Here is a 25605-nt window from a genome sequence, read left to right as displayed (position 1 = left end):
ACAAACTTAAGTGCTTTATAAGAAAACCATCTGTAATTTCACTATTTCTATCTGAAGATGAAATAAAGCACCAAATATTCAGAAATCATCTAGTATATTGAAATAATCCAGATACTTGTATTTCTACTTTTTTCCTCTTTCTAAAAATGCTACTGCTACAGTGGAGCTCATCTAATGATAACAGGTTAGGGGAAGTGTAGGAATCAGCACACACAAGGTAAACAGTTCTTTTTTCCCCACAGAACTCTTCAGAGAGGATAACCTGCCTATCATCAATTATTTATGTTCTTGTTAACATGGCATGAAATAGTACTGTATAGAATGTAAAGAAATGTTATTCATTTGTTGTCTCATTAGAATTGATATGTGTCCCTTACTGTGGGGTCCTAATCTCAGTTTCTCTGTCCTTACTGCCATTTTTCATCAACTCCAAATTGCAATTGATGGGTAAACAAACTTTCATGTATCATCTAATATACAATTAGGTTATTTAGTTAAAATTTCATAGTGTCTTTCTTCTTAATGAAAAGAGTTATATCACAAATAATTGAACATAAACTTCACTTGCCTTTTTGCTCTTCTGTCTTCCCCAGAGGACAAGTGTAGTTTTTTTCCCCTCTAGACTGATGAGATGTGTATACTGAGTTATCTATAAGTTCTTATCAGTTCCTCATTATAGCCAGTGGCTCATATTTTTTAAATCACTCTGAGGTTTGAAGTGTACTCAGGCAGCTTGGATCAGAGTTTAGTTTTTGAGGCATAAGATAATCAAACTAGAAAGGCAAGCCTTAAAAATCACTTTTGAACAAAGAAATTGGGATCAAAAGAAGGGAGAGGAAGGGATAACAGTAATAGAGTATATAAAGAAAGGAAATAGAGTTATAAGAGCTAACACATCTAAACACTGGTTATTGCTTATTTATACAAATCTATTTCTATAAGTTAATTTTTGAACTTATCACTTTATTGAATTATGTTATTTACAGTCATTTTTCAGTCAATTTTTATATATTTTCTTGGTAGGCAGTTACTTTGCCTTCTTAAACCAGAAGTACCTAAATATCATCTAATCATTTCCCAGCCTAAAACCATTCATTTGGCTTCTTCTTGCCTTTAGAATTCAAAAATTTATAATCTGAACTAATGGAATCCTCTGAGATATGGTTCCATCTTCCTCCTCAGACTCATCTCATACACTTTCCCCTTTGTGCTTTGGGCTTGTTGGTTGCCTTCACCTTCTTGTCTTAGCTCTGATTTCTCTTGATTCAGGTGTTTCCTACTTACTGCTGACTCTGCCTGGAGAATTCTTCATTCCTTTCTTCTTCCAGCTAAACCCTAGTCATCCTTTAGGTTTCAGTTTGAATGCTTTCCCTAATCCTCAAACTATAGGGAAATCCCTCTCTGCACACACATTGTCACTCATTAATTCTGCTTCCATGGCACTTACCTCACTTGAGATGCAGTATATGGAGGAGAGGCCTGAGAAGAGGAGCTGAGGTTCAGAATATCTGCTATGGTAGCAGGCAAAAAAAGATAACTGGAGAGAAGTAACCAGATCACTTATCAGCAGCTCAGCTATAGATGAGACCCAGTTATTGGTATAGGGACTGGTCAGCATTATTGATTGGCTTATGGTAGGTAGTTCTTTAGGCAGCATTATTCAGTCCAGGAACCTAATTAAGAAAAGAGAGGAGTTGGATTGATCTAAGTCAGTAGTTCTCTACCACTGACAATTTTGTTCCCCCCAGGAGACAGATGTGATGTCTGGAGAAATTTTTGACTGTCACAGCTGCAGAGGAGAGTTTTACTGGCATGTAGTGGGGCAGAGGCCAAAAATGCTGCTAAACATCCTACAATGAACAGGACCGACTCTCACAACTAAAAATAATTCAGCCCAACTGTCAGTAGTGCTGAGGTTGAGAAACTGATCAATCAGTGATCTGAGGAAAAAATAAAATAGGTTATATCACAACATAAGAGATCAGAATACAAGCATCTCTTTCTCCTTGAGAATATGATGTACATCACAAGATCTCATGCTGTATTGTTGGTGTTCCATATAATTTCTTGCACCACAAGGCATCAACTTCACCAACCACCAGGGTTTAGTGATTTGTTCTCAGAATATCTACTGCATATTGTTATGTATAGGACCATAGAAATCAGTGTATGTGGAAAGATCAATGGACCAGAGTATTCAATGTAGAATTTGATGGGAAAATTATAACTGCAGTGTGAATTAATATATTCATCTGATTATAAACAGATGAATGCGAGTAACACTTGTATAATTCTCCTTATTTAATTATTTATTTTTGCATTTTAGATGTAGGCCTTATGTATACTTTTGGAGATGGCCGACATGGAAAATTAGGACTTGGACTGGAGAATTTTACCAATCAATTCTTTCCAACTTTGTGCTCTAATTTTTTGAAATTTACAGTTCATTTGGTAAGGTTATCACATTCCCCTCCTTATGTTTTTTATATTTCTATAATTGAGTCTTTCAGTATTTCATAGATAATACTTACCTTTGTGTTTATATTAGAGACTGTCATATATTTATCTACTCAATACAACTAGTTTCTAAAAGTCAAATTTCATACATTATGCCACTCTGAAAATCTGCCCCTTTCCTAATTTTCCTCCTTTAACATTTTCCTTTTTGTTGCAATCTTAACTCTTCTGCTGTATTTTCATTTGTCTCTTGAAACACAGTAGTATTCAGTAAATATTTGTGCAATTAAATGTTACTGAGACTCTCAAATCCTGTACCAGAGGAATCTGATAACAAATGAAGAGGTGTGAAAATGTTTTATTGACTAAATATTATTTAGATAAGAATGTGTGGCTTTAGTTTAACATTACCATCACACATTGTATGTCTATTGTTTCTAATACTTTTGCTAGTTAAGAGCTATATAGACTAGTGAAAATTCTGTTTATTTGACAATAATTTTACTTCTCCAAAGATGCATTGTCTCATACTATGGAGCACCATTTGTTGATTTGACTATGTGCAAGATACTGGATTAATTATTAGGAATACAGAGTATTCAGTGATGAAGAAACTAATCCTCATTCGTTGGGTTTATAATCTTACAGGGATTATCACTTCAAATGGTGATAAATAAAATTGTTCATGAATTTTAAATTTGAAAATATTATAAAAGAAAGGTATAGTCAAAACACTATAAAATGGCTAGAATCTATGTATTAAAAATACTGGGGCCAGGTATAGTAATGCACCTCTGTAGTCCCAGTGACTCTGGAGGTTGAGGTGGGAGGATCACAAGTTCAAGGTCAGCCTGAGCAATTTAGTGAGACCCTATCACAAAATAAAAAATCAAAAGGGATGAGGGTATAACTCAGTAGTAAATTGCCTCTGGGTTCAATCCTCAGTACCTCCCCCAAAATACACTGTGGGATCTTTTTTGGCATTTTCTTAGAAGCCATTGATACCTCAAAATTCTTTTTCATTGTTCCATCATTGTGAATTCTTGTTTTTCTCTAAGGTCTTTTAAGCTTTAAATGTAGAAAATATTCATGTAAAGAAAAAGCTTTGGATATATAATTATCTCAGGAGACTGTTTTATTCTTGGCTCATTTTATTTCCCAGTAGATCTTCTCTGAATAGTTTTTAAAAGTTTTTAATATTGCTCCCAGTTGAAAATACAACACCTTCTAACTTGTAATGAAACATGTAGTGACAAGTACTTTTTCCCTCTATGTTATGTTAAATGAAAGCAAATGGTGAATTAAACTTGTTCTAATTTTCAATTGTAGTGTTTAAAGAATATATACATTAATTCACATAGATATAATTCAGACATGTGATGTATACATGCACACTCACACATGTATATCTAAATGAAAAGAGGGAGAAGAGAGATTAAAAGAGAATCAGTGAGTCGGTCAGTTTAGGAAGTCTGCTGTGTAACACTAAGTAAATTTCTTGTAGCTGACCTGATAATTGTTACAAAATCCATTTGTGTTCGAATCCAATGTTGATTAATTTTTCTGTGGCTTTATGCTTGCAGGTTGCCTGTGGTGGATGTCACATGCTAGTTTTTGCCACTCCACGGCTCAATATATCAGGAGAAGTTGAATTTGATGAAATAAGTGATTCTTCCTCACCTGCAGCTAATTCTCTGTCCACCACTGATCTGACCTCAGGAAATTTACTGCATAGAACTTTATCAGCACGTCTGCGGCGAAGAGAGCGGGTACAGTTGTGGCCTATTCTATATAATAGTATTGTATAGCACTGCTAAGAAAACATGAAGAAAAAAAAATCTATTTTCTTTATATAATCAAAGGCTCTTCTCAGATAAAATTGCTAATAAAGTGATTAGAGCTGAAGATTTTGGACTTTTAGAGTGAGTGCAGAATTAAGCCATTAAAGACACAAATTAGACAATTCAAATTATCATGGATAACCTCTGCTTGTAGACAGTGATAGTATACAAAGCATCCTTTTACAGACCTTTCTTACACCTCAGAGTAGATGCTACATTGTTTTTTTAACTTCATGTGATTCATCTTCTACTTTAACTTGTCACACCCTTTTTTCTATTATTGTAGTAAGAACATGAGATCTACCCATGTAACAGATTTTTAAGCATATAATACAGTATTATTAACATAGGCACAGCGCTATGTTGTACAGCACATCTCTAGGACTTCACCATCTTGCCTAATGCTATATTCTTTTATCTTTTAGTTAGACCTCATGTGGTGGAAGGTTATATACTATAAACTATGAAACATGAAAAACCAAGAAGGAATTTAGTTGGAGAAAAGGAATATTTTCTTTCAATTAAATTTAGAGATTCTCATGTGCTTTATTTTTTTTTTTAGAGTTAATTTTTTATTTTTTTATTTTTATTTTTTTTATTGGTTGTTCAAAACATTATAAAGCTCTTGACATATCATATTTCATACATTAGATTCAAGTTGGTTATGAACTCCCAATTTTACCCCAAATACAGATTGCAGAATCACATCGGTTACACATCCACATTTTTACATAATGCCCTATTAGTAACTGTTGTATTCTGCTACCTTTCCTATCCTCTACCATCCCCCCTCCCTCCCCTCCCATCTTCTCTCTCTACCCCATCCACTGTAATTCATATCTCTCCTTGTTTATTTTCCCATTCCCCTCACAACCTCTTATATGTAATTTTGTATAACAATGAGGGTCTCCCTCCATTACCATGCAATTTCCCTTTTCTCTCCCTTTCCATCCCACCTCATGTATCTGTTTAATGTTAATCTTTTCTTCCTGCTCTTCCTCCCTGCTCTGTTCTTAGTTGCTCTCATTATATCAAAGAAGACATTTGGTATTTGTTTTTTAGGGATTGGCTAGCTTCACTAAGCATAATCTGCTCTAGTGCTCTCATGTGCTTTAAAATTACTGTTTCAGTGACACTTATACTTTTTTAAAAAATGAAAATGCCAAATATTTAAAGGAGAAATTCCTCTTTGAAAATTACGTTAAGTTCTTAAATTCTTTCCTTTTGGAGTAAAAGTTAAGTGTGACTTTTTATTTACAAAAAGTATATATGGAAAGGTTGAGAAATATTCCACCCATGTTTTGTAATTTTTTATATCTCATGAGCAAAGTTTTGTTTCTATAAGAGAAAGCAGAGAAAACACACACACACACACACATTTTTTTTCCCCAAAATGTGAAAAACAGGCTTTCCGATTGACAATTTAGAGCAACTAAGATACAGAAACAACAGAACAAAACGTTTTTGATCCCCTGGGGATTATTAAGAAGTGAATGTTATGGAATGTTGGTAGACTTTGGACTCTTTCTCTTAAATATTTTTAGCAACCGCAAGGAAATTTATGCCAATGTTATATATAACATCATTTGACAGATATTTATTATTTTATTTTAAAGGAGAAATCCCCAGAATCTATTCACATGGTTCGAACACTACCTCCATTAGAGGAGACTGCCTCCGTACCTTATTTTTCCCCTTCTTCAATCTCTTTCCCTGTGCCTATTAATTACCTCTCAGAGAAATGCACCTCTGACTTCACGGAGCCACTGGATCCAGGTAATACTTGTCACCCTGCCTGCTCTTAGGAGAAATGTGCCTTTTATTCCTATTGCTTTCATGTTTTATCTTAAGATGTTTTCTCCAGTTCATTAAATTGTTTCATCCCCAATTAGAGCCTGATATCACCCACTTGAACTCAAACCCAGAAATACCCTTACAAATACAAAGCACCATCAATGAATCTTGTAACCATAGCAGCATGTCTTTATAGAGTAATGGATAATATGCATGCCATTATTATATTACTTTCTATAAAACCTGAAGCAACTTCATGAAATAAGTGGGAATTATATTCTTTATTTTACAAATGAGAAAAGCTAGACCTGAAGAAATCAAGTGACTTACCCAAGGTCAGTCAGTTTATATCTGAAGTGGACAGGATTTGAATGCAGGTCTTCTGGATCTATGTCAAGTTCTGTATTTAAGCAGTGATTCATAGTGGTTACAGCATGGGATATGGAATTAAAATTGATCTAGGGTTGCATGCCAGCTCTGACATTTATCAACTATGTGACTAAATCTAAGCCTCAGTTTCCTTATCATTTAATGATGCCTACTTCAGAGAATGATTTCAATGATTAAGTGATATCAGGCATGTAAAGTATTTAGCATTGAGCTCATCACCTCTAGAAACCCCTAAATAAATATACTTATGATTATCAGTAACACCTCTATCTCAGTCCCTATTAGATATTCATGCTTTAAATTGTAATCCCAACTCTTTTACTACTATACACCTCTTCCACATGATTGTGTTCATAGACTTTATATCTTGAAGGAGTGTCTGTATGGTATTAGAGGGTGTATGCTTGGATGATGGGCGCAAGACCAGGAGATCAGAAGAAGAAGTAGATTTGAAATTTAAGTAGATAAACCTGGCTAGGCTTGGTGGCACAGGCCCATATTCTGTGACTTGGGAAGCTGAAGGATCACAAATTTGAAGCCAGACTCAGCATCTTAGCAAGGCCCTAAGCAACTTAGAGAGACCCTATCTCAAAAACTAAAAAGGGATGGGGTATGTAGCTCTGTGATAAAGTGCCCCCTGGGTTCACTCCTCAGTACCAAAAAAGAAAAGAGAAAGATAAACCTGTACATTGGGAATTAAGAACCATGGCACATACTTTTTATTGTTTGTGATCTATCATCTAGACAGGACCTTGATAATGAGCTGAGTTTCTTCACCACAACTTTTGTATGTTGTTTTTTTAAGTCATAGATGGACACGATACCTTCATTTTATTTATTTATTTTTATGTGGTGCTGAGGATTGAACCCAGTACCTCATATGTGCTAGGCAAGTGCCCTGCCACTGAGCTACAACCCTAATTCTCCTGTATGGTCTTTTTGAAATAAGAATCAGTGTCAAGGCTGAGTGCGGTGGCACACACCTGTAATCCCAGCAGCTTGGGAGGCTGAGGCAGGAGGATCACAAGTTCAAAACCAGCTTCAGAAACTTTGCAAGGCACTAAGCAACTCAGTGAGACCCTATCTCTAAATAAAATGCAAAAAAAAGGGGTGAGGATGTGGCTCAGTGGTTAAATGCCCCTGGGTTCAACCCCAGGACCCTCCACCCCCAAAAAAAATCAATGTCAAATGATGCTTTTCAGTCCTAGACATGGAAAGTATAGTAGTAGATTCTGACAAGCATTGTATACAGGGAAGAAAAGTATGTGGTTTGGGGAAAGAAAGTCATTTCCCACTTCAAGAGATTTAAATGTAAATATGTACATAATTTTGTACCTAGATCAAAAGGAAAAATTTCCCCTATCTTTTTGTGACTAATAAAACTTTCTTTATAATAAGTAGCTTATAAGTTATACTCAGTATATAATATGATTTGTTCTAAATTATTTGCAGACTTTTGTCTTTATAAGGGAAGAAAATGGATCAGGGTAGGTCTTGCTGAGAAGATGCCATTCATGCTAAAACATAAAGGATAAGAAATAGCCACATAAATTGACAGTAGTTGCATTCCTGGCAGAGAAAATAAGAGGCAAAGAAAAGGAAAGACCAGTAGGGCTCTAAAGTGAGGGAAAAGACAGAACAGGATGATGTTGGAGAAAAGACAGTGAAAAATTATTCCTCAGTTTATAGGCCAGAAAGAGCCTATTCAATTTGAATGGTTCTCTCTCTCTCTCTCTCTCTATGTGTGTGTGTGTGTGTGTGTGTGTGTGTTAGTGTGTATGTCACTAGGGATGGAACCCAGGGATACTTTACTGCTCAGTTACATCCCCAGTCTTTTTTATTTTGAGACAGCGTCTCTCAGTTGCAGAGGCTGTCCTCAAACTTTGATCCCCCTGCCTGAACCTACTTAGTAGCAGGAATTACTGGTGTGCACTACTGTGTCAAGCTTGAATGGTTTTAAATACAATAAAAAGCAATTAGTGGGTTTTAAAGAGTGGACTGATATGTTCCAATCCAATTGATATTTTAAAATGATCATTTCTACCTCCATGTGGATTCTAGGGAAGCCATATTAGAAGAAGAAGAAAAATACTTGTCAGATTTTTTTTTTTTTTTGCAAGAGATAGCAATGTGTGGACCAAGGTCTTTGCAGTTGAGATGATATGTTTCAGACATATAACCAACTAGACTTGCTTATCGTATTAATAGATTACACATAGGGATGACATAAAGGGAAGAATCAAGGGTAGTTCCTAAGCAATAGGATGATGGACAAGTTTGAGGAAGAAATTTAAGAATTGAGCCTGGGGTGTCTATGAGACACGCAAATGGAAATATTAAGCAGGCGGTTGAAAAATAGCCTAAAGTTCAGAAAAGAGCTCTGGACTAGTGATAAAATTTGGAAACCATCAGTAGAGAAATGGTATTTAAAATGTACAAAGTTGGTGAAATCAACAGAGAGTAGAGTCAGAAGAGAAGAGGGACCAGGATATAGACATAAGAATATTTATCTTTCTTGATCTCATCAGTCAGTAAGAGAGGAGGAGGAGGAAAATTAGGAAAAAGTAGAGGCATGAATGCAAATCTCTGCTCAAAGATTAAGGGAAAAGAACTCAAAGAAACATCCAGTGCATTTGGTATCCTGGAGATTACTGGTGACCTCAACAAAGAGCAGTTCCAGGGAAAGATCACAGAAGCCAGAATGATAAGTATTAAAGCATGAATAGGGAATGAGGAAGTGAAGAGGAGATAGGCTGTGTAGATCATTATTTTGCTTATTTGGTCATGAGATAGTCCAGAACACTTGGCAGGCAGCTAGAGGGAACTGTGGGATCCATGGGAAAAACTGGAACACATGTGTATACCTATAATCAGGAGATCTTGGTAGCCCTAGGAGACAAAAGCTCTTGGAAGACAGAAGAGGCTGGCATACAGAGCAGTCTTTGGTAATAGGAAAGACATTTTACATTAACAGGAAAATGAGAACTTGGGCACAAATTTAGGTAATAATATATGTTGGTGAGAAGATCAAGCACATCATGTCTAGTGATTTCTGTTTTCTCATCTGAGACAAAGCCATCAGCTTAAAAAAGCTACTCTATTTTCTAAACCTACATTTTCTTACCTCCAGTATATCCAGTGTAACACTTTTCACATTAATCTCCCTTAAGTCCAGTTCAGATCCTATCTGCTCCACTGTCTTCAGAGGATCCCTGATATTTATGAAAATAAATGTTTCCTTATAACTCCCAACTGCTTTTCTGGCGCTCTCTCTCTCTCTCTCTCTCTCTCTCTCTCTCTCTCTCTCTCTCAGTAACCTTTTTTTCTTATAACCTCTATTTAAATCAGGAGTCTGGAAACTATGACCCATGGACCAAATCTAGCCAGCCACCTGTTTTTGTAAATAAACTTTTATTTGAACCCATTCATACCCATTCCTTCATGTGTTGTCTATGGCTGTTTTCATTCTGCAATGTCAGAGGTTAAGTTAGGACAGAGACTGTATGGCTCACAAATCATAAGATATTTACTGTGTGGTCTTTTAGAGAAAAAAAAATGTAACCCCTGATTTTGATCAAACTGAGCAATTCAGAGTCTGACTTACTGGAAAGAACATGGGCTATGGAGTTACATAGACCTGAGATTGACATTAGGTACCATAATGGTAAATTAAGTATACTTTTCTCATTCGTAAAATGAGAATATAATGTTTAACCTTTCTTGTTATCATAGGATTAATCCAACACACAAAAGAGTATATGTTCTTAGGACATTGGCAGCCTTCAACACAAGTTGCTTCCTTCCATGTGCTTCTCTTCCTACTCCTTGGATTTATTAGGAATGGGAATTCATTTATTCCCTTTCCAGCTCTATCTCTGCCTGCCTCTCAGAACACTACTCATCCTTCCATGCACCTCTTTAGTGAAACCATTTCTGATTCCCAACATTCATGTGTGATTTCTCTTTCCTCTATGTTTTTATATTCCCTTGATAATTACTACTTCTTAATGAACTTATAGTCTATGTATATCAACATCTATTGTAAAACTTAAATATAGATAATGAACAACAAAAGAATTAGCAGTTAAAATTTAAGTTACTGTCTCTGCATATTACAACACATGGAATAGATACAAAATGAGTACTTGCTCATGGAGTTGAATAGATTTAAAATGGAGAGATCAGTGTGGACTGGCATTTGTAGTTAAGACTTCATTTAAGAAACTCCCCTCAAATAAATGGACAGGTGATCAAAGAGGATATAGTGAGAAACTTTAGAAAAATGTAAGGTCAAATAGAGCTTATGACTTTTAATTTTCTGCTTTATGATATAATAACTTGCCATTTTCTGTGAAAGGTACTTGAGATAGTTATTTGTTGCTACATTTAAAAATGACCATAAAACTTAGCAAGTTAAAATGACAGATACTATTTCACATAGTTTCTGAGAGTCAAGAATCCAGGATCACATTAACTGGGTAATTCTGGCTCAGGCTCACTCATCGAGTTAAAGTCACACTGTCATACAGGGCTCTAGTTGAATTTCCAGCTCATTCATGTTGCTATTGGCAGAGGGCTTCCTGTACTCTTCACATAGGCTTCTATGTAAAGATGCTCACAAAGTGGCTTCCTCCAGAGCAAGTGATCCAAAAGAGAGAACATGCATGCATGTAGCAAAGCAGAGCTAGAATGACATCATAGTTATGTCTGCTTTATTTAATTGGCCATACAGCCTGATATGATGTATAGGGGAACTACACTGGGGTAAAAAGCCAGGAATATATGGGTGATTGGGACCTTTCTTGGGGCTAGCATCCAGTGCTCAATATGTGGGTTGTAGGTATCCCAAAGGAACAGTATTAACCTGTCCATATGAATGATACAGTTATTATCTAATGGGTGTCAAAGTTCTTAAACCTTGAAAAAGAGATTTTAAAACACATTATCACTGTGGTTGACTTCTATTCAGCTCCCCTGACATTAAATCAAAGGACCTTTGGTAAAATTGTACTCACACTTTGTATTATAGAATTTCTGTCTAGTTGCTTTTTATATTTCTATTGAAATGTGGATTTCCTTTTTCCTTCTCATCATTCAGACATTTTTCAAGATAACATGACCAAAGAGAAAGAGACAGAAAATTCTTCAGCAGCAGATTCAGAAAGCCTTGAAGAAACTAATGATATCTTAAATATGGTAATGATTCTGTATCTATGTAGATGAGTTTGGTATAAATTTTGGTTCATGTGTTTATGTGTGAACATGTATGTATATGTCTTCTATATTCTCATGCACAAAAAAACTATTTCTTTGGTTTTGCTAATTTTAACCAACTTTATTGGTTAAAAATTAGCAAACAAAGTTTAATTAATGTATGATAAAATTTATTTCTATCTTAACACCATTAGCATGGCAATTGAGAGTAGATTATATTACTGTCTGAACTGTTTGGCATTCATTTTACTCTGTGTGTGTGTGTGTGTGTGTGTGTGTGTATTTAGAATGCACGATCATATATATAGCCTGCATTAGCCTATATATAGTCTATATTTTTGAGAACATATACTTCTTTTTTATTTCAGACACATATGATGAACCTGAATTCTGATGACAAGTCATTAACATTTTCGCCAATTCAAAAACAAAAGGTATAATATAGAGAGTTATTTTTATTATGGTAGGTAAGAACAGTTTAAATTATTTTGCTTTGAAAAGTTTCTGGGAAGACCACAAGAAAGGTAAGTATTCATTTATTTAAGAATTTAAAGGACAGAGGAGCACAATGTAGATGACCTCCATTTGGCTTGTTCTGTTGGTATGTATTTTCTGTGATGCAGCAAGAATGCTAGAATTTCATTACTGAAATTTGTTCTTTGGAGTTACTAACTTAAGTTGTGATAATTATATTTTCTTCTGTCTAGCAATAGTTCATAATTGTATTTCTTACTTATAGAAAGAGGCCACTGTTTATCAGAGTCTGACTGGTTGAATATGACTTTGGGTGAATTACTATGCTGACTTTACTGGGTGATATTAACATTTTTTTCTAGGTCTGCTATTTTGTGATTTCAGTAAAAAAATATTTGATAATCACTTCTAATTTTTAGATTTGTCTTTTTAATTTATCAAGGAATGGATAGCATAAAACATGATTAAAATAAATATTTGGAAACTCGAGACTGTTTATGGGTGAAAAGGAGACCTTTACTGAATAACAAATAGCAAGAGGAAGGAGTAGTCTATGTCTTCCACAACCCTGGAGAAATAAAGGCCTTCCGTTAGATTTTTTGCTTTCCCTGGCTTTAAGAACTAGTGGGATAAAAGGATGAGGAGTTTGGAGATTAGGAAAAATAAAGCAGAGAAATGTAAATTAAAGGAAGGAGGCTGTAAAAAACATTTTCTATTTCTAGTGTCTTTGCCATATTAAGATAAAAATTCTTCAAACCAAAGCCACTGAAATGAAAGAGCATCTTGATAAATCATAAAAATTTAGAGCCAGTCTTCATTAGTCCTGTGTATATCAGTGAGAGTCATGGTGAATAACAGCATGCCTTTGAATATGGCTTCCACCGCAGTTGTGGAAGCTCAATGAATGTTAACTGCTTTAGTTACTGACTATACTTCCATCTTTCCTCTTTCCTTTCTCTGCTCTTAGACTCTGGGCTCTGCCTCTTCTGGGCTGCCTTACTGTTCTGGGAAAAGAAAGGCACATACATTTAGAAATCAGTTCTGACTGTTGGGCCTGTTTCTCTTAGGGCTCTGGAAAGAACTTTCAAGTTTTAGCACTTTTGAAATGACAGACCTAGAACATAATAGAAAAGTACTTCCTTTTAAGCTGATATGTATTTCATACTTTAGATAGTCCTTTTAAGTTTAGGCTCTATCAGGCCTACTTTAGTGAGTAAAACATATTTGTTATACCATTTCTCTATATCAGTTTGTTAATTCGTAACTTGTCCTGTTTTAATTATTTCTTTGGTAAAAGTTGAACCTCTTCCTATGCCTTAACACTCATCACAATTTATAAAATTTGATTTTGTGAGCTTTTACCATCCAGAGATCCAAATTCATCAAATATTTGAATTAATTAACTTGTAGAATTTAGGTCAACAATTTGGTTTTGCCTTATTTTGTTCAGCAGGAAATTATTTTTATATTGTTGATATATCATTCAAATCTCAATGTGTGATTTCATAGTTTTTACCTAAATCTTACATTCTGCCCTAAGTATTTTTTCTTTTTAGTGATTTTTCATGTTTACAAATTATTTTAAAGAATATAATAGGGTAAAACTTTTGAAAATTCATACAAATATTTTGTTTAGGAAAGAAAAATATTGTTATTAGCTTATAGATTTTAAAAAAAAATTCATGTGCAGTTTTCCTTTTTTCTTCTAAAAATAAGCTACTCATTTTTTTCAGTTTTAAAAAGTTTCATATATTGATTAATTTTGTGGATTTCATGAACTCAAAGACTAATCAAAATTTGGAAATTAAAAATGATAGAGAAGGTGGAAAAATTATACTGAAATGATTCATGCAAGTGCGGTGTAAATTTTGAAATAGCATCTTGCAAAATCAATCTAGAAATGTCATAATGTAAGTATTTACTCCAATTGAGAAAAAGGGTAGATAATAAATATTGGAATTGTGATTGGCAGAATTAAGGCACATGATTAAAACTGAAAGCTAAACAAACACAGATACATGTTACTAAGTCAAAATTAGATATACTGGAGACCTAGACAGTGGTATAAGTTATTCCTAAAGAAAATAAAACCTCAGAAAAATATCTGATATTTTTATTCTATCTGGACATTTTTATTCTACTTTTAAAAATGTAAAATTGTAGCAGTAATTTATAGAAGAAAAGTTGCCATTGTCAACTAATAGTAGTATGATGATTACTTCAAAAAATTTACAGAAACAAGAAGCAGTTGACCAATTGATTCAGCATGCAGCTTGTACTGAAAATGATGATGATAGTAATGAATATGAATATGAAGAGGTATCAAAAATGAAAGAAGGGAAAGCATATAAGGAACAGGTAGATGAAGGGATCTTCATGATGCAAGCATCTAAGACTATGGAAACGTTTACAGATGAGGAAGTAGATAATGACTCAGACCAGGAGGACCCTGAGGCCAACATCAATGAAGAGGGCTTGCAAAAAGAGATATTTAGACATGAGAGTAAAAGTGAGGTTGATGAACTTGATACTAAGGACACAGAAAAGGAATGTGATGGAGAAGAAATAGTGTCTGAGAAGAAAACTGAGCTGATGGAAATGGCAGGTCTGAAAGATATACAAGAAAGAAAAGAGAATATAGAATGTTTACCATATGATATGTTCTTTGATGAGTTACCAGAAAAAGATGTGAATTTTGAGGATGAAGACGACAAAGGCTTTACTCAGGAAAGGAAAAGTAGGCAGCAAGATACGATCTTTGATCCTGAAAGAGAATTGATAGAAGAGCCAGACAGTTACATGGAATGTGAAAGCCAGAGACAGATGGGTACAGCCGACATATTGGATCAGCCCGAGTCAATAGAATTTGATAGTGAAGAGAAAGAGGATGAACTGGAAACTGATTATCACATGTGGTTCAGCAGAAAATATGTCGAACAAGGACTTGAGACTGAACCCAGAGTATCCAGATTCATGACAAAATATGATTTTAAGTGTGACCACTTGTCAGACATACCAGAGGAGCAGGAAGGAACAGAGGATTCAGAAGGAAGTGGAATAGAGGAGCAAGTGGTAGAGGCACATAAGGAAAATGTGGAGGTGGAAGGAGAAACAAAGGAGGAGGAAGCAGGAACCCTGTCAGATGACCTTTCAGACAGAGCAGAGGTGAGTGAAGGCAAGGGAGAGGCAGAGGATGGGACTGAAGGTGAAAGGAACCAAATCTATGAGGAGGGTAGTTCAGAAGTGGAACAATGGCATGGGAAGGAGGAAGGGGAGAAAGATGGAGGAAGAGGAAAAATGGAGAGTCTGGATAAGGAAGGCAAGTACCTAAAAGAGGAGGAGGAGTGGGAGAAAAGAGATGAGGTAAAACAGAAGAAAAAGGAGGGGGACAAAGGCCACCAGGAAGAAAGAAACCAAGAGATGGAGGAAGGAGAAGGGGAGGAGCAAGAAGAAGAGGAGGAAAGAGAGGAGGAGCAAGGAGAGCAGGAGGAAAGGGAGGAGGAGCAAGGAGAGCAGGAGGAGGGGCAAGGAGAGGAAGAAGAGGAGGATGGGAAGAAGAAAAAGGGAGAGGGAAAAGAAAGAGCAGAAGAGGAAGGAGAAAGTGAAGAGGAAGGAGAAGGGGGAAAGGAGAAAGAAGATGGAGAAAAGAATGGAGGGGAGGAAAGAGATAGAGAAAAAGAGAAAGAGGAGGGGAAGGAAGAGGAAGGAGATGGGGAAACAGAGGAAGGAGAGAGGGTAGAGAAAGAAAGAAAGGGAAAAGAGGAAGAAGATGAAGAGGAAGGAGAGGGCAAAGAAGGAGAAGAGGAAGGGGAAAATGAAGGAGAGGGAGAAGAGGAACAAGGTGAAGAGGAAGGAGAAGGGGAAAGTGAGGGAAATAGGGAAGAGGAAGAAGGAGAGGGGGAAGAGGAAGGAGAAGAGGAAAATGGGGAAGAAGAGGAAACTGGGGAAGAAGGGGAGCAAGGTAAAGAGGAAAGAGAAGGGGAAGATGAGGAAGGAGAGGGAGAAGAGGAAAGTGAAGAAGGAGAGAGGGAAGAGGAGGAAGAAGAGGAAGGAGAGGGGGAAGAGGAGGAAGAGGAAGGAGAGGAGGAAGATGAGGAAGGAGAGGAGGAAGACGAGGAAGGAGAGGGGGAAGAGGAGGAAGAGGAAGGAGAGGGAGAAGAGGAAGGAGAGGAGGAAGAGGAAGGAGAGGGGGAAGAGGAAGGAGAGGGGGAAGAGGAGGAGGAAGAGGAAGGAGAGGGGGAAGAGGAAGAAGATGAAGGAGAGAGGGAAGAAGAGGAAGGAGAGGAAGAAAATGAAGGAGAGGGGGAAAGTGAGGAAGGAGATGGGGAAGAGGAAGAAGGAGAAGGGGAAAATGAAGGAGAGGAGGAAGAAGAGGAAGGAGAAGAGGAAAATGAAGGAAAGGGGGAAGAAGAAAGGGAAGGAGAGGGAGAAGAGGAAGGGGAGAATAGGGAAAGGAAGGAGAGGGAAGGGGAGGAGGAAGAAGAGGTAGACAATGAGGAAAAAGAGGGGAAATACCAGGAAATGGGTGAAAAAGAGAAGGAAAGTCAGGGTAACAGAAAAGAGTCCAAAAAAGAGAGCAAAACAAAAGGATCTATGAAATGTGACAGACATAGAACATATCAAAAAAAGTCTGTTACTAACTCACAGGGAAAGGGGAAAGAGCAGAGGTTCAAAAGGCCAGTGCAGTCAAAACAACTTTTAGAGAATGGGCCACCAGGTTCCAAAAAATTCTGGAATAATGTATTACCACATTATTTGGAATTAAAGTAATAGACTTTAAATTTGACCTGATTATGGCCAGCTAAATCATTTGAACACCTTGCATGCGATTGGCACTCATTTTACTAAAAACTGATTTTGTATTGTGGTTATTTTACATGTGGTAAAGAAGCAACTGATGCAGGTTGTGTTAAGGGGTCAAAGGCAGAAGGAGGGCACTGCAAAATTAGTTTCTTCTAAACTGGCATCTCATTGTAGTTTTGCCCAAAATTATAAATTTATAACCAGAAAATATTAAAAGACCATAACAGATAATTGACATTATATTTTCATCATTAAGTCACATTTTGGAAATAGAAATATACTACAAGAGTATTTTGTTTGTATTAATAATCAGTCCATTAAAAAATAGTATAGATTCTTAAGGGCTATCAGAATTTCTGAGTTCTTATACGTATGTTAGCACATATTTTTCAGTCTGTGTCTACAAAGTGACAGCTATGTTCAGGGCTTACATCCTAATTGAGCTCTCCATTTCATTAGTATACCTAATAAAATGGAGATTTACTTAAACGTGTAATCTGAAAGTATGTATAACTTTTAAGTGTTTATCAGATGGGCAAAGTGATTCAGTAAGCTCGTTTCCTCATTCATGAAATAGAGTGGATGAGATGATATAACTATGGTCTTTTCTAATTCTTAACATTCTTTCCATTCTGACAAGCAGATCTGCTCTATTGTTTTTGTTATTTGTATAATAAGTTTTTAAGGAAGAAAAATATATACTTTAAAGTTAACTTAAGTTTTCATAAATTTTTGTTTTCTTCTCTTAACAAGTTTTGTTGGCTTTAATGTCTCTTGTCTTCTGTATTTCTAAACTATCATTTCTGAGCTCTAACTATACTGTCAGAACCTTCGAACTCAGTGTCTGTTACCTGCCCTGTATGTACTCTTCATTGACTATCCTGTAATTCTCAGTTTGTCTATTGCATATCAGGATGTTTCCAGTAAAATAAAGATTTAATGTATACAGTCAGTAATTGTGTGTGAAAAGAAACTGTCTAGTACTAGATATTGAATTTTAAAGAGGCTAAAGTAGATTTAGACTAATTTCCACTAGAGTAATTTTAGTCTTCCCATAAATTTTCAGTGTATAAAATGCAGTTAGTTTGATTGTTGTGTATTTATTGCTCCCTTTTCAACTGATTTCCTTTCCCAGTCACTTCCATATTTTGGACATGAGGGATTTCTTATATTTTAATCAAAGAAGATTTTGATGGTAAACTTCCTATGAAATTTGTGTAGATGAATACTTTGCACATTCAGTTCTCTTAGGTAAAAATGAAAAAGAGAAGAAAGACTAGAATCAAAGTGAAGAATTTTCTAGAAACAGCTATAAATTGTCTCTTAACTGCTGGAATATCTGGTAACTTCCCATATCTAACCAAATACATTGATTTGGCATTGCAGCCCTCAACCAAATTCTACCACATTCATTAAGTGTTTGAGAAGTGGGATTAATAATACTGTAATAAAATTTATGTGCCAAACATGGTTATTGAAAAAGTAGACTTAAAATGATTAAGTAAGATGGATGATAGAGACAGAGTTCAAAAGGAAGCCCATAAAGGAACTCAAGGGAGATGAGAAACTCTAAACTCAAGTTACTAAACTTAAAGGTAGCGGCATTCATCTTCTGCCGCAGTCTGGCTGGGCACAAAATCACGAGCCACCACACAGCTTGTAGATTCAAACAGCAACTCTTTATTCCCGAACTCACACCAGCCGTCTACAATCACATTCTGGGGAAATCCACGTTCTCTGCCCAAAATCCACCTCCACTGGGCTTCTATCTCCCAAAATATACTGTCTGAATCCCGTGAGAACTCAAGGGGAACTCAGGCAGCAGGATACGCCCTATTCCCAGCAGGAATAATCTTAAACCTGGAACGCCCTAAACCTGATTATCCTAAACTGGGAACACCCTAATCCGCCCTGGTCCTTGAGCAAGGTCACCTACATGTAATGTCACTGCAAAATGGGGTACGCTGGCAAGGAAATTGTCATACCTACTTGGCTAATGGCTCCCAGCATCTCCCCCCTTCTGATTAATTAAACAACAAGCAATGTGGCTTAAGGACCGTGCCTGGTAGGTTGTCCAATTCAACATATGGTTCTTACCCGTCATCGGAAAACTGACCTTTAGGCGTCAGCCTCCTGTCTTAGGTTGATACCACTGCAATTGATTCATACCCGTCACTGACTATCGTTCCAACATACAGCCATACTTGTGGATAGGTCTATGCACCAGTGGGGGGGTGAGGTTCTTTGCCTCACCTCTGTTGGCCCCCAAATTTGGCCTTGGTGCCAGTGGGGGAGTGAGGTTAATGTGGCTTAAGGACCGTGCCTGGTAGGTTGTCCAATTCAACATATGGTTCTTACCCGTCATAGGAAAAACTGACCTTTAGGCGTCAGCCTCCTGTCTTAGGTTGATACCACTGCAATTGGATCATACCCGTCACTGACTACCGGTCCAGAATATAGCCATTGGCCCCCAAATTTTAGACCATCACTAGCAGAAGGGAGGAGGATACAGAAATGCCATGACACCAAGCCAATTGACGGCTCCTTGGGAAAAATTGCATCACTGGTGACACCATCAGCAAAGATATATGTCAGCACTACCACAATTAACATGGGGTGCGCTGGCAAGGAAATAAAAATTGCATCACTAGTGACACCATCAGCAAAGATATGCCAGCATTACCACAATTCACTGCACCAAACGATAGTTACATAGTCCAGGCAAGTTCTGCAAGCAGTTCAAAGCAGAGGAATCTATCAATATGTCCATTTCCTCCCAAAATCCGTTTCCTCCCAAAGTAAGTTGACTCCTTGATTGAGCATTACTTGTTGAGTTATATTCATTGATACATCAGTTTATACAGTTTACTGTGATAGCTATCATAGAAGCTGTAGTTTGGTTTTATCTTTGTCTTCACCGGCACTGGGATGAAGATAGGAATTCTGGCAATGATGCTAAAAAGACATTATCCTGAAAAGAATTATTAAATATAATGAAAAGGAAAGGTGAAAGTAAACAAACAGATCTGTTAACCTACTTTAAAAACAATCCTTAACAGCTTTTTACCTAATTTAAATTAGTAAACAAACAGATCTGTTAACCACCTTTAAAAACAATCCTTAACAGCTGTTTACCTAATTTAAATTAAACCATTTAAATCACGTGAATAAAAAAAATAATAATAATAATTCAGATCCATTTTTTCATGAGCGCTCCTCATATAAGAAATATGGACATACGCACATACAGACATACAACACAAAACACAAATGTGCACACAAACGTACAACACATAAGAAAATAGTAAAGGCCTTGTAGCTTTACCTAGGTGAAATCTCCATTGCAATGTTTAAAAACTCCACAGTCAAAAAAATAAAACTGATCAGAAAAACATTAACCTAGGTTTGTATGAGCTCAAAAAATAAAAATAGAACCTTATGATGTGGAAAAATGCAATAATAAAATAGCTATTGAAAAAAGCATCCTGGTTAATCACTGTCGCAGATGTAAGAATGGCCAAGCTGGAGTTCTGGATATCAGCTGTTATGGATTTGAGTCAAATCATCTTCTTTTCGATCTGTAGAAATTGTTTTAGTTAATCTCTCTGGAATCCAAATTGGCTGCTGTTCTCCCTGTGGAAAAACACAAACAGACCCCTGACTCCAGACAATCACTGGGTCAGGACCTTTCCATTGTCCTGTTAGAATATCTTTCCAAAGTACTTTAGGCTTATGTACATTTTTTGGATACATGTGTCTTTCCGCAGCACTAACTCCTGATGAATCCAAATTTAAAAAGTTTAGAGTAAAAAGCGTTATTTTAAGTTTATCTTTGGGGGATATATACCCCCTTCCAATTCCCTCTTTTTGCTTTAATAAATACGTTTTAATAGTTTGATGAGCTCTTTCAACTATGCCTTGTCCCTGTGGATTGTATGGGATTCCTGTTATATGAGTAATACCAAATGATGAGCAAAATTGTTTAAAAGAGGTAGAGGTATAGCCAGGACCATTATTGGTTTTTAACTGTTTAGGAACGCCCACAGTGGCAAAATTTTGTAAGCAATGAGCTATAACATCTTTAGTTTTTTCTCCGGCATGAAGGGAGCCCATCAAAAATCCGGAAGAAGTATCTACTGTAACATGTAAATATTTTAATTTTCCAAATTCTGGCAAGTGTGTGACGTCCATCTGCCAAATATGGTTAGGTATCAGTCCTCTAGGATTGACTCCAAGATTAACTTGTGGTAAAAATGTCACACAATTTTGACATTGTTTTATTATATGTCTGGCTTGTTCCTTAGTTATTTTAAAATGCTTTTGTAAAGTATTAGCATTAACATGAAACCTTTTATGAAAATTTGTAGCTTCTTCAAATGTAGAGAAAATATGTATGTCATGTGTAGTTTTATCTGCTAAATCATTGCCTAAATTAAGGGCTCCAGGCAATCCTGTATGTGCCCTAATATGTCCTATGAAGAATGGATCTTTTCTGTCCCAGATTAGACTTTGTATAGTGGAAAACAAAGAGAAAACAGTAGAAGAAGGGGAAATCCTACCAGCATCTTCAAGAGATACTATAGCATTAACTACATACTGACTATCAGAAAATAAATTAAATACAGAATCTTTAAACATCAAAAAAGCTTGTAAAACTGCATTAAGCTCTACCTTTTGAGCTTATTGTTTGGGTACTAAAAATGTAAAAGTTCGATCTGGGGTAACTACTGCTGCTGTACCATTATTAGACCCATCAGTGAATATATTTGGAGCATTCATGATAGGTGTTTTTCTTGTCATTTTAGGAAAAACTACAGGATGCTTAGACCAAAAAGACAACAAAGGATTAGATGGTAAATGATTATCAAATGAAACATTAGATTTACACATGATTATTGCCCAAGTATTTAACTCATTAGCTAACTCATCAATTTGATCCATAGTATATGGAGTAATAATTTTATTGGGAGAAATTCCAAACACTCCCTTCGCTGCTTTTATTCCTTTGAGTATTAATTGTCCTACAGCCTCAGGATACCTAGTAAGAATAGTGTTAGGAGAATAAGATAAACGTATCCACAATAATGGACTTTCTTGCCAAAATACTCCTGTAGGAATATTTTTTGTTGGTAGTACAATAAATAATAAAGGCAAACTTATATCAATTCTATCCAAATGTATATTTTCCATATATGTTTCAATAATTTTTAATGCCTTTCTTGCTTTAGGAGTTAACATGCGGGGTGAATTTGGATCTGATGGACCTTTTAGAATAGCAAATAAAGGTCCCAACTCTCCTGTTGGTATACCTAGATAAGGCCTTATCCAATTTATGTCTCCCAATAACTTTTGAAAGTCGTTAAGTGATTTGAGTTGATCTACTCGTATTTGAATTTTTGGTGGACGGACCATGGTTGAGGATAATAGAACTCCTAAATAATTAATTGGAAAATTTAATTGTACTTTATCTATTGCTATCTCTAGATTATAATTTTTTAATAAGTTTGTAAGTGTGGCATAACATTCCAGCAATATGTTTTTATCTTTATGTGCCGATAATACATCATCCATATAGTGAAATATTTGTAGTTCAGGATTTTGATTTCTAAGTGGCTGGATTGCTTTGTTAACATATATTTGACACATAGTTGGACTGTTAGCCATCCCTTGAGGGAGTACTTTCCATTCATATCTCTGATCAGGACCTTCATGATTTAATGCAGGGATAGTAAATGCAAAACGTGGACTATCCTCGGGATGAATTGGAATTGAAAAAGAAAACAATCTTTAATATCTATAGCTAAAACATGCCAGTTGTTTGGCAAAGCAGACAATTGAGGAATCCCTGATTGAGCAGGTCCCATAATGACCATCTCATTATTAATGTCGCTTAAATCTTGCAATAATCTCCATTTACCAGATTTCTTTTTGATGACAAAAATGGGAGTATTATGGGGAGATATGGAAGGTTGTATATGTCCTTCCGCTAATTGTTGTTTGACCAGATCATGGGCTACTTGTATCTTTTCTTTAGTCAGGGGCCACTGAGGAACCCACACTGGTCTTTCTGATTTCCAAGTAATTTTGATTGTCTCAGTGGCCCTTTCTGAAAATCCAACCCATGTCTGTCTGTTCCTTGATCTATTTGTATTGGTGCTGCTATACCTTGCCCTTGTTTTCCTAATCTTTTTTCTTTCCTAAAGCCTTGTCTAGCCCTAGTAGTGGGCGCATTAGGATTGATGTTATTTGTTAACGTCAAACCTAATTGATCTAGGACATCTCGTCCCCATAAATTTATAGGAAGATGATCCAATACATATGGCTGTATAGTTCCTTCACATCCTTCAGAATCCTTCCAATCTAATATCATAGAACTTCTATGGGGATTAGTCGCCACTCCTAGGCCACGAAGCGTTTGAGTGGCTTGTTGTAATGGCCAATGTTTTGGCCATTCTTGACGAGATATGATGCTAAGGTCAGCTCCTGTGTCCAGTAGTCCATTAAACTCATGACCTTGAATATTTAGTTTTAGCATTGGGCGAGAATCTAAATTTAAAGACAACATAGCCCAATCTACACCTGTGGAGCCTAATCCCCTGGAACCTCTTTGTACACTATGACTAGGAAATTTATTATGTAGGCTGGGTATTATTAACAACTGTGCTATTCTATCTCCAGGTGAAATTACTGATATACCTCTTGGAGAACTAGCTATAATTTTTATTTCACCTACATAATCGGGATCAATTACCCCAGGACTTATCATAAGTCCTTTTAATGTAGATGAACAACGTCCCAATAATAAGCCTACTGTTCCTTGGGGAAGAGGTCCTTTTACTCCTGTGGGAATGATTTGAACTCCCATCTCTGGAGTTAATACTGCTCTGGCAGAGGCACAGATGTCCAACCCTGCGCTCCCTCGGGTTTGTCTGATGAGGGATTTAATGGACAAGGTGTCCTGGGCACTACCCTGATGGTGTTGCTGGGTTCCTCCACTGCCCCGTAGATTTGTGGTTGTGGGCCCCGGAGCATTGGGCCCCCCTGTCCGTTTTTTGGCAATGGAGCCTGATGCCTTTCTCCACGATATCGTGGATAAATACCTGGTCTTTGTCCGTTTTTTGGTAAGGGAGTACCCTCTATGGTGGTTTGAGAATGGCATTCATTAGCCCAATGTCTCCCTCTACGGCATCGTGGGCAAATACCCGGTATTCTATTCCTTTGATACCTACTTTTGTTAAACCCTCCTCCTATGGGGCAATTCCTTTTAAAATGTCCTGTTTGTTCACAATCATAGCATGTTTTTGGCCTGGCATCTAAAGCCTGTTGTACTGCAGCTGCCAAGACTTGCCCTTGTTCATTAATATCTCTACATAATTTAATATATGTGTTTAAATCTTCATGTCTCCATGGTCTAATAACCTCTCTGCAGCAACGATTTGCTTGGTCATAAGCCAGTTGTTTTATTAATGGCATTGCTTGTTCTGTATCCCCAAAAATTTTGGCAGCTGTTTGAATTAGCCTATCTACAAAGTCAGCGTAAGGTTCATTAGCTCTCTGTATTACCTTAGATAGCTGACCTTGTAAATCTCCATGTCCTTGTAAAGTCTTCCATGCCCTAACTGCGTCTGCAGCAATTTGTGCATATATAGCAGGATCATATTCAATTTGTTGCCGTTGACCCTCATAAGGTCCTTTTCCTAACAACATATCTAGATTTCTTTGAGGGTAACCGGCTGCTGCATTTCGCCTAGCTGTCTCCGCGCAAAATTCCTCATTGGCAACCTTCCATAACAAATATTGTCCTCCATTTAGTACAGATTTACACATGCTAGCCCAATCTGCTGGCGTCATGTCCAAGTTAGTAATGGACTCGACCATGCTTACCGTGAAGGGAGCTTGGGGACCATAGGTTGTTACAGCCTCCTTTAACTGCTTCACTGTTTTAAAATCTAAAGCACAGTGAATTCGCTGCCCTCCTGCCTGTTCAAGTACAGGGCGTGCTAATCTTTGAGGTCCTGTCTCAGGATCCCATTTATCAACTACGGGGTTTGAGGGCCACTCAGCTGTCTCCATCGGTGGGGCTGTTGGTTGAATTACGCCCTCTTGTGATAAAACGGAGTTAGTAACAGCCTCCTGTTGTGGCCTTTTTCCTAACAACCCCTTTTCCTTTAAATTTTCTTCCTCTGTCTGACTAGCTCGAGAGACCTTCTCTTTTGCTTGATCTAAAATGTCTTTCTCCATGGTCTGAACCTCTAACAATTTACTTAACATCTTTTCGGTTTGTTTTTTACTAATTTCTAATCTACTATAAAGATAACGCAACCCAATAAGATAACACAAAACAAAACCGAAACTGAATGAAACAAAAACGGAATAAAAAATCGTTGTATCAATTTTCTCTTCCGCAGGGCCGACAAACTTCAAACCTTTAGTCAACCATTTTTTCCAGTTTGCCTGAGAAATTTCTAGGGATAGGCAGCTTGAAACAAAAACAAGATAAATCAAAACAAGAACGCACTGTGTTTTTTTGAAATGGTCACCCATTCTTTTGCTCTTCCTCAGGGACGAGCAATTTCACTTACCTCCAAGCTTCAGAAGTTCCCCGCACGGGCCGCCAAATGCCGCAGTCTGG

At 36.7% G+C, this 25605-nt stretch overlaps 1 protein-coding gene across 1 annotated transcript in view; it reads left to right on the top strand.

The window, feature by feature from the left end:
* Window positions 1–25605, top strand: part of Rpgr (retinitis pigmentosa GTPase regulator) — a 66566-nt gene that overhangs the window by 24728 nt on the left and 16233 nt on the right. The window contains exons 9-13 of the mRNA XM_046465045.2: window positions 2327–2451; window positions 4041–4226; window positions 5915–6074; window positions 11581–11678; window positions 12065–12130. Coding sequence (XP_046321001.1) covers window positions 2327–2451; window positions 4041–4226; window positions 5915–6074; window positions 11581–11678; window positions 12065–12130 — 635 coding nt within the window. The remainder of the gene's footprint in view (window positions 1–2326; window positions 2452–4040; window positions 4227–5914; window positions 6075–11580; window positions 11679–12064; window positions 12131–25605) is intronic.

This window comes from Marmota monax, unplaced genomic scaffold, assembly GCF_021218885.2.
Source record: "Marmota monax isolate L192 unplaced genomic scaffold, Marmota_monax_Labrador192_F-V1.1 WCK01_AAM20220418_F8-fsc00158, whole genome shotgun sequence".
Taxonomy (NCBI): Eukaryota; Metazoa; Chordata; class Mammalia; order Rodentia; family Sciuridae; genus Marmota; species Marmota monax.
Note: the sequence above shows the minus strand (reverse complement) of the source record. Positions and strands in the feature narration are given on the sequence as shown.